Source organism: Pelophylax lessonae (genome assembly GCF_965119305.1).
Source record: "Pelophylax lessonae genome assembly, chromosome: 6".
NCBI lineage: Eukaryota > Metazoa > Chordata > Amphibia > Anura > Ranidae > Pelophylax > Pelophylax lessonae.
The window spans coordinates 246,696,612-246,708,979 of NC_138773.1; the positions used below are offsets into that span (position 1 = coordinate 246,696,612).

Sequence of the window (12,368 nt, forward strand, 5' to 3'; positions counted from 1 at the left end):
GATCTAGCTCTGCACTGTGTATTTATTTGTTTTGGTAAACTGGTAGCACAAATTGGGTGTTGGCCACTTTATCCTGAATTTGTTTACCATAGTGCCGTGGTTTTTTTTTTTTTTTTTTTCCGTTTATTTCTTTGCTTATGTCATTATGTTATTAAATCCAATATTGTTGAGTTGGATTACAGAAGCAGCAAAAGGTGTTTTTTTTTTTTTCCTCCTCGTGAGACCATGCTTTGCGATCCTTTTTTCTTCTTTGCAAAGCTCGCCCTCTAGTGGTTTGTCCATGTTTTTGTTTCTAATCACTGCAGTTTCAACTGATGTTCAGAACAAATTTGTTCCCTCTTGGTTTTGATTTAGATCATTTGTTGTGCATTTTTAAAGCGGTTTTAAACCCAATACTAAAAATGTAATATTGTGCAGTCTACTAATCCATAGATGTGGTGCATGTATTAGTTTAGACACGGGGCATCCACAGCTATTAAAACCCACAGCTATTAGAACAAGAGGGGAGTACCCCTATAGAGGAACTCAAATCTTTCATGCCTCTTCAGATGGGAAATTAGGGAAAATAATCAAATATATCTAAAAACATATAATAACTATGATTAGATTGAGAGGAATGGTCGAGTCATAGCAAACCGATATATTCCAGAGGGCCATCTTCAGCTATGAAGTCCAGTAGGAAAAGGAGGAAGCCCCGTTATAACAAAGAAGAGCCAACATGCTCAGATTGTTGAAGAATGGAGCTGAGAACGGGTGTGAGCAGTGTGTGGGAGGGAGATGAAAGTAGCAACCCATAGGTGGTTTTACCAAATAATACCTAAATCAGCCGACACGGCATAACCCCTGCACATAAAAGCACTTAAAATATGGGGACACAACTTCTACCTCAAATGTCCAGAGTTTTTAACTAATTGTATATAAATAGATAGAACTGGCAGAGGGGAATTCACCACTACTGTCTATTTATAGCCTGTCTGGGAGAGAGATTGTTACAGATTGCAGAGTCTGTGGGAGGCCAGCATTGGCTATTACCATCTGACTGGTGTGGTACGTACTGTTCAGCCTAAAGATCCCTGGAGTGCTGTCAAAACATGCAGCTGTTTATTAGTGCATATACCAACCTGACTATATGTGCTGTTGAACAACAGAACAATGACTATAAGTTGAGTTTTCATTTCACTTAAGCCGGTCATAGACAGTTTAAATCTCATCCAGTTCAGCAGGCACCAGCCAAGATTCGAACCATGTATAGGCAGGCTGAATGTACCCAAGTTGATCGATCTATCAACTAGCGTACAGCCAGCCTGTCGTATTTTACATGCAATTATTGCTAGCGGCAGTTGTAGCCGCTAGCAGTAGTCACCGTGTTCTCTCAGCACAGATGGTTCCCCCCCCGCCCACCCACCGAGAGAACACAATGGCTCTGCTGGAGGGAATCAAGCGTTTGTTTTTTCCTGGCATAAAATTGTGTTGCCTATGGCTGACTTAAGGGATTGTAAAGGTAGAAGGTTTTTTTTATCCTAATGCATTAAGATAGAAAAAACCTTCTGTGTGCAGCATCCCCCTAATACTTACCTAAACCTTTCTTTATCCAGCAATGTGGCAGGAGTGTCTAAGCTGCCTGGGATTACGCTCCTCATTGGCTGAGACAGCAGGGTGGTGCGATTGACTTCCACTGCTGTCAATCAAAATCATTCAGCCAATCAGGAGAGAGAGGGGGCGGAGCTGGGTCACAGCTCTGTGTCTGAATGAACACAGGGAGCTGTGACTCTGCTCATGTGCCCCCATAGCAAGTTGCTTGCTGTGTTTGCACTCAACAGGAGGGAGGGGCCAGGAGAGCCGAAGAGGGACCCGAGAAGAGGAGAATCTGGACTGCTCTGTGCAAAACCAACTACACAGAGCAGGTAAGTACAACATGTTTTTAATTTTTTCTTTTTTTAAACAAGACTTTATAATCATTTTAAGTTGAGGGGAAGGACAGAGGAGTTCATCTCCAGGAAAGGAATGTGTAGATGAGAATTGCCAATGATAAAAGCACATCTACCTGAGTGGGATCTCATTAAACTTTTCAGCAGATGGCTATTACCAGCATTATCTACTTTGTCTACATGCCCAGTTTTATTTATTTATATATGATTATTTAAGCTTGAACCCTATGCAGAATTTTTTTAATATATATGCTTCCACGCCTTTAAATAATTTCTTGGTGTTATAGTGCACATTCCCCTTGCTAGTCAGAAATGCAGCCTTGTTTGTGCTGTGATGAGCTCTCTCTTCCCCTTCTATCCTGTACATAAGACGGTGGCTGCTGTGTCCTCAATCCATTTGGCCACCGGTCTTGTGCCTTCCCCCTCTTTGGTTCTTAGTAAGCGAGCAGTGACATGATTACATCACTATTCGCTGTCTGATCTGCCCACTGTTCAGCATAGGTTGACAGACCAGGAGTCTGATCTCAGATCTATCATGTTTCAAAAACCATTGGTCTTTCACTCGAATTAGACCATTGTTGGTACAGGTAGTCTCCCATGTAGCTCCTGCTTTTCATTCCCTTGTGACTTCTTTAGCCATCATCTGTATGTCTCCTTGCGGAAAGTAGTTTTTTCCTTTCAATTCAACCAAGGCATTTTTCTTCTATCCCTCTATTTACTTATAGTTCACCAAAGGAAATTTTCCTCCATTGTTTGGATGTGGTTCAAGCTGTGAGAGTCTCTCTTAGCCACTGCTTCCTCGGGAAGACTAATTTGTTTTGCATTCTGGATGAACCCTCTAAGGCAACAATGCCTTCTCGGTCCACCATCTCCAGGTGATTTGGGCAGACCATCCTTCTCGGTCCACCATCTCCAGGTGATTTGGGCAGACCATCCTTCTCGGTCCACCATCTCCAGGTGATTTGGTCAGACCATCATCCAATTTTTATGGTTTTGTGGCTCACCACCCTTTCCTGTCAGGTTGCAGTCTCAGTCTACTAAATCTCTGAGTCCCATATACTATTTTTTGGCATCATGCAACTTTCCTCAGTTTGACAGGCTACAGCCTGGGCTTCTGTTTTGTTTTTTTAAGTTCTACCAGGTGGATAGTCATGCCTCATTTGATGCCAGCTTCGGGCTTTGGATCCTTCAGGCAGTAGGTAATCCAAAGTTTTCAGTTCTTTATTCTTGGGCCTGTAAGCTTTTGTTGCTTTGTTGCCCACTCCTCTGTTGGACTTCCTTTGGACAACTCCACAGTCTTAAAATTCCTGTGTTTGTCAATGGACAAGAACCAAAATACGATGTTTGTACTTGCCGTAAAATCATTTTCTTGGAGTCCATTAAAAAACACGGGTTTCCCTCCCTGTTTTTATTTTCATGCGCTCAGTACTACTTTACTGAGGTATGATAGTTGTGGTTGGGGTTATCCTATGCTGTCCAATGGCTTTTTTTGTTGCCAGTGTCCTTTACTCTTCTAGGCAGCATTTAAACCCAACAGTCTAGGAATTCCGTTGTGCCTAGGGGAGAACATCTTATTGGGTCCCAGTGCTTTGGTAATCGGACAGACAGCTGTCTTAATACTCCTCAATTTTAGTGAGACATTTATTCATCTACCCAGCCTAAGTCTTAAAATGATGCCAAAATATCCATAGACAAAGAATAACAAATGATAAGTGTACTTATGATTTAGCTTTATCTTGGATACACACCGAACATCCAGTAAACTATACTTGTAAATTTAGAAAAATTGCAATTTTATGTTTTTGAAATTAATAGGTAATAGACATGGGGATAAAATATGTTTTCTACATTTGCAGATTGTCAGACCTGTCACCGTGGTGCCTACTATCCCAGGGATTCCAGGCCCTTCATCGCCACCACCTGTCCAGTCAGAGGCAAAGCTGGTAACTCATTTTCTTTAATGTTGTTTGTTACTAATGATGACAGGGTGTAGATTTTATACACGAGTGATGCCTTAATCAGTCAGTCCACTTAAAAATGAAATTTTGGGTTTGGTTAAATACTGACCAGTTGAATCACCCAGTAACTCTTTATAGCCCTTAAGGACTTCATTGGTGGGATATTAACACATTGGAGTTTGTGGCTTCAGCACTACTGGAGTCATTACATCATAGTCTGTATGCACTTTTGTCTATTTAGAAGTTAACGTTTTGGTGGCTAATTGAAATGTTTCTTTAAAGGAAACCTGCCAAAAGAAACATAGGGATTGTTGTTACTGATGTGCCCCTGAAAATCCTAGCTGCCTGGCCACTGTGCTGATGCTATGGTTTTGGTGCTTTCTTGTCACTGACCTGGAAGAAAAAGCATTTAAGATGTTACTCCTATTTAAAGTGTCTTTAAACCCTTCCATATACCCAGTGAAGTGACTAGCCTCAGATGATACAGAGAAACGAGTCCTCCTACATAAGTTATACCTGTTTTTCTGCAGCAATCTTTTCTCCTCATCCATTTGAAATCCAGAACTTACACAGCTTTTCTGGGCTTCCAGAGGCAGGGGTGGGGACACATGCCTCAACACAATCAATGACATAGGGAAACATGCACAGCTGCGCTTGTCAATCACACCCTCTATCCCTTGAGTCGGTGCAGAAAGCAGAGGAACTAAAGTGCAGACAGAAATCACACTCAGTGCTTTGGATGGAGCAAGTACACTATAGAAGGGTATTCTTTGTTCATTTTCATGTCTGAGGTTTGCAACCGGCTGCATTCCCAGGACAGAGACTGAAGATATTGAAGCCAGAAAAAGACAGAAAACCAGCATTTTTAAAAGGAGCAACAACTGCAGCCCCCATGCTTGTATCACATCAGGTTTATTTTACAGCCAGATTCAGACTTTTGCAGTGCCTTACTGCGTGCACCTTAACATTCAATAATATTATACTGCCAGTCCACCACAATGGACTTTTAACCACTTCAATACCGGACACTTTCACCCCCTTCCTGCCCAGGCCAATTTTCAGCTTTCAGCGCTGTCATACATTAAATGACAATTGCGCGGTCATGCAACACTGTACTCGTATTCATTTTTTATCTTTTTTTTCACACAAATAGAGCTTTCTTTCGGTGGCATTTAATCACTGGGTTTTTATTTATTATTTTTTTGCTAAATAAACTAAAAATTATCAAAAATTTTGAAAAAAAAAAATGCATCTTCCTTTGTTTCTGCTGTAACATTTTGCAAATGAATATTCTTCAAAAATTTAGGCTAAAATGTATACTGCTAAATTTGTTATAAAAAAAAAAAAAAAAAGAATTATTGCGCTCAGCTCAAAAAAAGGGAGTGAGAAATTTGGTGGACCACTGCAACTCATGCAAAGCAGACACTGGGATAATAACAAATCTCAAATACAAAAAAAGTGTGCAGTCCTTTTAAATTAGCAAGGTCAATAAAGACATGGATAAACGAGCTTGGAGTGGAGGAAATTGACTGGCCTGCACAGAGTCCTGACCTCAACCCGATAGAACACCTTTGGGATGAATAAGAGCAGAGACTGCGAGCCAGACCTTCTCATCTAATATCAGTGCCTGACCTCATCAATGCGCTTCTGGAAGAATGATCAAACATTCCCATAGACACTCCTAAACCTTGTGGACAGCCTTCCCAGAAAAGTAGTTGAAGCTGTTATAGCTGCAAAAGGTGGGCCAACTTAATATTGAACCCTACATACTAAGACTGGGATGCCATTAAAGTTCATGTGCATTTAAAGGCAGGCGTCCCAATACTTTTGACAATATCGTGTGTGTATACATACATTATCTCACACATTTTTGTAAATATTTTATTATATCTTTTCATGTGACAACACTAAAAAGTGACGCAGGTTTGCAAGGCAGCCAACTGGTTGTCAGTGCACACTTTCACAAAGTTCTATAAAATGGATGTGCTGGCATCTGCGGTTGCTTCTTTTGACTGCAAGGTTTTACACGCTGCTGTTTAGAGGACTTGATCCTCTTTGAGGGTGTATTGTTTTATTTCAGGTGGGCTCCAGTTGTTTTGATTGAACTCCTGTTGCCTGGTTGGCTACTGTTTAGCCTTGGGAATTTTTTTGCTGTTCCTACCCCTCATGTTTAACACTGCTTTGGGACATCCCAATGGTTATGAAGATCAGGAGCTGTGTCCATCAATGAATGAAAGAGAAAATGGGATTTTCGACTTGCCATAAAATCCATTTCTCTGATGTTTATTGGCGGACACAGCACCCACCCCTCTGTGGAGTTGTAATTCTTCTGACACTGCTTGTAACAAAACTGAGTACCTATAGCAGAGGGAGAGTATATTCCCTGGGACTGCCCATAGGCGTAGCCAGATTCTTTTTCTGCCTAGTGTTCTACTCCTGTAGGGGGCAGTATAACCCAATGGTTATGAAGATCAGGTGCTGTGTCCGTCAATGAAAATCAGCAAAATGGATTTTACGGTAGGTCAAAAATCCCATTTTTACGTTTTTGGTTGTAACATGACAAAATGTGGAAAATCTCCAGGGGTATTAATGCTTTTTCAAGGCACTGTGTGTGTGTGTGTGTGTGTGTGTGTGTGTGTGTGTGTGTGTGTGTATATATGTGGGATAACACTGAAGAAATGGCACTTTGCTACAATGTAAAGTAGTGAGTGTACAGCTTGTATAAGGCCTCTTTCACACGAGCGTTCCGTATGTCCGTATATCACCCCATCCGTTTGCGGGTGATATACGGACATAATGCATGTCAATGGGATTGCGGATGTCAGTGGATGACCATCCGCTGACAAGCCGATTTGTGTCCTTTCAGTTCTGTTCCGTTTTTTGGAACGGAACAGAACCCTATTTTTCTTCCGTTAAAAAAACGGAAAGGACGCAAAATCAGATGTCAGCGGTGTCATCCGCTGACATCCGCAATCCCAAAGACATGCATTATGTCGGTATATCATCCGCAAACGGATGGGATGATATGCGGACATACGGACCGGATGACACAAATGTCATCCGTGTCCGTGAAAAAAAAAAAAAAAGTGCCGGAGCGGATCGCAATACGGTCCGCTCCGTGTGAAAGGGGCCTAACAGTGTACATTTGCTGTCCCCTCAAAATAACTCAACACACAGCCATTATTAAAATAGGACTGAGAAAAAATTATTCAAATGATTCCCAAACACCCAGCGCTTAGGATAAACATATAATAAAACAATATTAAAATGAATAAAAGCTGCTGCCTAAAAGAAACGTATAATAAAAAGGTGCATATAACTCCTCATAATATAATTGCGTGAAGAGAAAAATATCCACAAGCAGCGCTACAATACTTCATACGAAATATATAAATAATTGTAAATATATATTGCAAAAAATAAGTCCACAAAGTCCTTATGAATCCGAGGGGTGGGATAACCAACCGTGCCGGGATGGAGCAGCTCTATCACCTTCACCTCACCACGTGCCCAATCCCCCAGAAATGCTCACTCACCAGATACAAAAGAATATTGCGCCCTTTATATCCTCCAAAGAACATATAAACTCCAGATCTCAACTGCTGCAGATAGATATGTCGGTATTGTTGCCAATATAAGTCCTTCTTTTGTTATGGCTGGCGATGTCCCCGGGGAATTGCTGTCCCCAGACACTGATCTCCTCCCTCTGTCCGATACAGGACAGAACGTGCTCAGTGTTACAATGTATTCATTGGGACACACAGACATCTACAGCCTAGCCTATCCTTTCGTTATTAACACATTACCCACACCATATCCGTATAGATATCCAGCATATTTTTCCCTATTGAGATCTGATGTGTTTTCAAAGTGTTCCTTTAATTTTTTTGAGCAGCATGTATGTGTGCAGATAGATAGATAGATAGAGTGAGTGGGGGTCGAAAGTTTGGGCACCCCAGGTAAAAATTTGTATTAATGTGCATAAAGAAGCCAAGGAAAGATGGAAAAATCTCCAAAAGGCATCAAATTACAGATTAGACATTCTTATAATATGTCAACAAAAGTTCGATTTTATTTCCATCATTGACACTTTCAAAATTACAGAAAACAAAAAAATGGCATCTGCAAAAGTTTGGGCACCCTGCAGAATTTATAGCATGCACTACCCGCTTTGCAAGGCTGAGACCTGCCAGTGTCATGGATTGTTCTCAATCATCGTCTGGGAAGACCAGGTGATGTCAATCTCAAAGGTTTTAAAAAGACTCATCCGACCTTGCCCCAACAATCAGCACCATGTGATCTTCTAAGCAGTTGTCTAGAAAACTGAAACTGAAAATAGTTGATGCTCACAAAGCTGGAGAAGGCTATAAGAAGATAGCAAAGCGTTTTCAGATGTCAATATCCTCTGTTTGGAATGTAATTAAGAAATGGCAGTCATCAGGAACAGTGGAAGTTAAAGCAAGATCTGGAAGACCAAGAAAAATATCAGACAGAACAGCTCGCAGGATTGTGAGAAAAACAATTCAAAACCCACGTTTGACTGCATGATCCCTCCAGAAAGATCTGGCAGACACTGGAGTTGTGGTACACTATTCCACTATAAAGAGATACTTGTACAAATATGGTCTTCATGGAAGAGTCATCAGAAGAAAACCTCTTCTACATCCTCACCACAAAAATCAGCGTTTGAACTTTGCAAATGAACATATAGGCAAGCCTGATGCATTTTGGAAACAAGTTCTGTGGACCGATGAGGTTAAAATTTAACTTTTTGGCCGGAATGAGCAAAGGTACGTTTGGAGAAGAAAGGGCACAGAATTTAATGAAAAGAACCTCTGTCCAACTGTTAAGCATGGGGGTGGATCAATCCTGCTTTGAGGTTGTATTGCAGCCAGTGGCACAGGGAACATCTCACGAGTAGAAGGAAAAATGGATTCAATACAATTTCAGCAAATTTTGGATGGTAACTTGATGCCATCTGTAAAAAAGCTGAAGTTAAAGAGAGGATGGCTTCTATAAATCGAAATCCACGGGGGTTTACATCAAGAGGCGTAAACTGAAGGTTTTTCCATGGCCTTCACAATCTCCTGACCTCGACATAATTGAAAATCTATGGATAGACCTTAAAAGAGCAGTGCGTTACAGACAGCCCAGAAATCTCAAAGAACTGGAAGACTTTTGTAAGGAAGAATGGGCAAAGATACCTCAAACAAGAATTGAAAGACTCTTGGCTGGCTACAAAAAGCGTTTACAAGCTGTGATACGTGCCAAAGGGGGCAGTACAAGATATTAACTCTGCAGGGTGCCCAAACTTTTGCAGACACCATTTTTTTGTTTTCTGTTATTTTGAAAGTGTAAATGATGGAAATAAAATCTAACTTTTGTTGACATATTATAAGAGTGTCTAATCTGTAATTTGATGCCTTTTGGAGATTTTTCCATCTTTCCCTGGCTTCTTTATGCACATTAATACAGTTTTTTACTTGGGGTGCCCAAACTTTTGATCCCCACTGTGTGTGTGTGTGTATATATATATATATATATATATATATATATACACACAGTATCTCATAAAAGTGAGTACATCCCTCACATTTTTGTAAATATTATATCTTTTCATGTGACAACACTGAAGGAATGATACTTTGCTATAATGTAAAGTAGTGAGTGTACAGCTTGTATAACAATGTAAATTTGCTGTCCCCTCAAAATAACTCAATACACAGCCATTAATGTCTAAACCGCTGGTAACAAAATTGAGTACACCCAAATTGAAATCCAAATTGGGCCCAAAGTGTCAATATTTTGTGTGGCCACAATTATTTTCCAGCACTGCCTTAACCCTCTTGGGCATGGAGTTCACCAGAGCTTCACAGGTTACCATTGGAGTCCTCTTCCACTCCTCCATGATGATATCACAGAGCTGGTGGATGTTAGAGACCTTGCGCTCCTCCGCCTTCCATATGAGGATGCCCCACAGATGCTCAATAGTGTTTAGGTCTGTAGAAATTCTTGGCCATCACCGTTACCCTCAGCTTCTTTAGCAAGGCAGTGGTCGTCTTGGAGGTGTGTTTGGGGTCATTATCAGTCTCTGAAGAGAGGGGATCATGTTCTGCTTCAGTATGTCACAGTACATGTTGGCATTCATAGTTCCCTCAATCAGACCACAGGCCATGGTTCCAGTAATCCATGTACTTAGTCTGCTTGTCTTCAGCAAACTGTTTGCGGGCTTTCCTGTGCATAATCTTTAGAAGAGGCTTCCTTCTGGGACAACAGCCATGCAGAACAATTTGATGCAGTGTGCGGCGTATGGTCTGAGCACTGACAGGCTAACCTCCAACCCCCCCCCCCCCCTTCAACCTCTGCAGCAATGCTAGCAGTACTCATACGTCTATTTCCCAAAGGCAACCTCTGGATATGATGCTGAACACGTGCACTCAACTTCTTGGGTCAACCATGGCAAGGCCTGTTCTGAGTAGAACCTGTCCTGTTAAACCGCTGTATGGTCTTGGCCATCGTGCTGCAGCTCATTTTCAGGGTCTTGGCAATCTTATTATAGCCTAGGCCCTTGGCCATTTTTATGTAGAGCAACAATTTATTTTTTTCAGATCCTTAAGAGAGTTCTTTGCCATTAGGTGCCATGTTGAACTTTCAGTTACCAGTATGAAAGAGTGAGAGCTATAACACCACATTTTAACACACCTTCTCCCCATTCACACCTGAGACCTTGTAACACTAATGAGTCACAGGACACCAAGGAGGGAAAATGGCTAATTGGGCCCAATTTGGACATTTTCACTTAGGGGTGTACTCTTTTTTTTGTTGCCAGCAGTTTTGACATTAATGGCTGTGTGTTGAGTTTTTTTAAGGGGACCGCAAATCTACACTGTTATACAAGCTGTACACTCACTACTTTACATTGTAGCAAATCTTCAGTGTTGTCACATGAAAAGATATAATAAAATATTTACAAAAATGTGAGGGGTTTACTCACTTTTCTGAGATTGTGTGTGTGTATAAATATTAGGGATCGACTGATTATCGGCAAAGTCGATATATCGAGGGCCCATCTGCACTTTCCCCGATACATCTGAATCGACCACCAAGGTGACCGATATTGCCGATATTTCGGGAAAGTGCCTCTACCGGAGTGATGCCTCTAGCAGTACCGGTGTCCATAGCTGACGGTTGACTGTCTTGTGTTGACAACTGATGCGGCTGAGAAGCCGTTCGGCTGTCATTACAAGGCCTCGACTGTCGTTACAAAGCCTTCCGCGGCTTGCCTGGGTCTCCTGTCCCACTGGGAGACCCGAGCAACCAGCCAGCACGGCCGCCAAAGACCCGATCAAAGCATTCGGCTCTGATCGGGTCTCCATGTAAAAACCCGGAAGTGATGCCAGATTAAAAGAAATTACAGCATTCAAAACAGCCAAACTTGATGTTTTGAATGCTTTTAAGTGCAGAGGAGGGATTTGGGGTCTTTTAGACCCCCCAGATCCCTCCACAAGAGTACCTGTCAAGTGATAAAAATAAAAAAAATAAAATATTTTTAAATGTACGAAAATATTTGCCGATACCGATATGCAATGGCTAAAATATCGGTATCGGCAACAAAAAAACGATATCAGTCGATCACTAATATATATATATATATATATATATATAATTTTTCTTTTAACCCATGTAAGAATCATATTACGTTCCCCTTTTATTATTATTTTTATTGTATTTACTGTGAAAATATACTGTGTATATAAGCTGACACAGTGCCCCCTGGTGTTTATAATGTAAATATACTCATGAAAGTGGTTATCCTGTTTGTCATATCACATTTTAAGAGTTATTGCTTGTAAATCATAATTATTTAGTTATATATATTTATATTTTCAGCATCCTGCTGACTAGGGGAAAACTGCAAAAGACAGAACAGTAGCGCAGTTTATTCCTGTGGCCATATGTAATGCAAATGAGTAACCATGGTAACTAATGCTTGGCCACCTGAGGTATAAATTGACATAGCTCAGTGTGCTCTATGATGGTGACATGAGAAGGGATGTTTCAGGGGAAAATATGAATATGTATTATGCATGCTGACCCTACATCAGCTGGCTTTTGCTGAGCTTTCATTTTGATGTTGTCAGTCACAATTCCCAAAGCACAGAAGATAATGGATGCGGATCGCTGAATCATTGCGATCACTGTGAAATCCCATATAATGGCAGATCTCATTCCTGCAGTCATACCTGAACAGGATGCACCAAAGGTGCCTATACCCATACATACAGCACATTAAATCATTTAAGACCAAATCTGTTAATTATTGGGCTATGAATGGCCGGCCCCAATATTCAAGACATCTTTATATGTAAAGAATGGCCATGACGGTCAAACACAGGCCATGTCAGTATATGCAAACTAATTCATGTGTGGGCACTCTGTAGTGTGGGGTTATCCAGTTTACTTTACAGTGGGGAAAATTAAT

The 12,368-nt window shown here is 41.0% G+C and overlaps 1 protein-coding gene across 3 annotated transcripts in view; it reads left to right on the forward strand.

The window, feature by feature from the left end:
- ATF2 (activating transcription factor 2) overlaps nt 1–12,368 on the forward strand; it is a 186,344-nt gene that overhangs the window by 53,427 nt on the left and 120,549 nt on the right. For all 3 annotated transcript variants that reach the window (XM_082260775.1, XM_082260776.1, XM_082260777.1), the window contains one exon: nt 3,785–3,871. In XM_082260775.1, the coding sequence (XP_082116901.1) occupies nt 3,785–3,871 (87 nt within the window). The remainder of the gene's footprint in view (nt 1–3,784; nt 3,872–12,368) is intronic.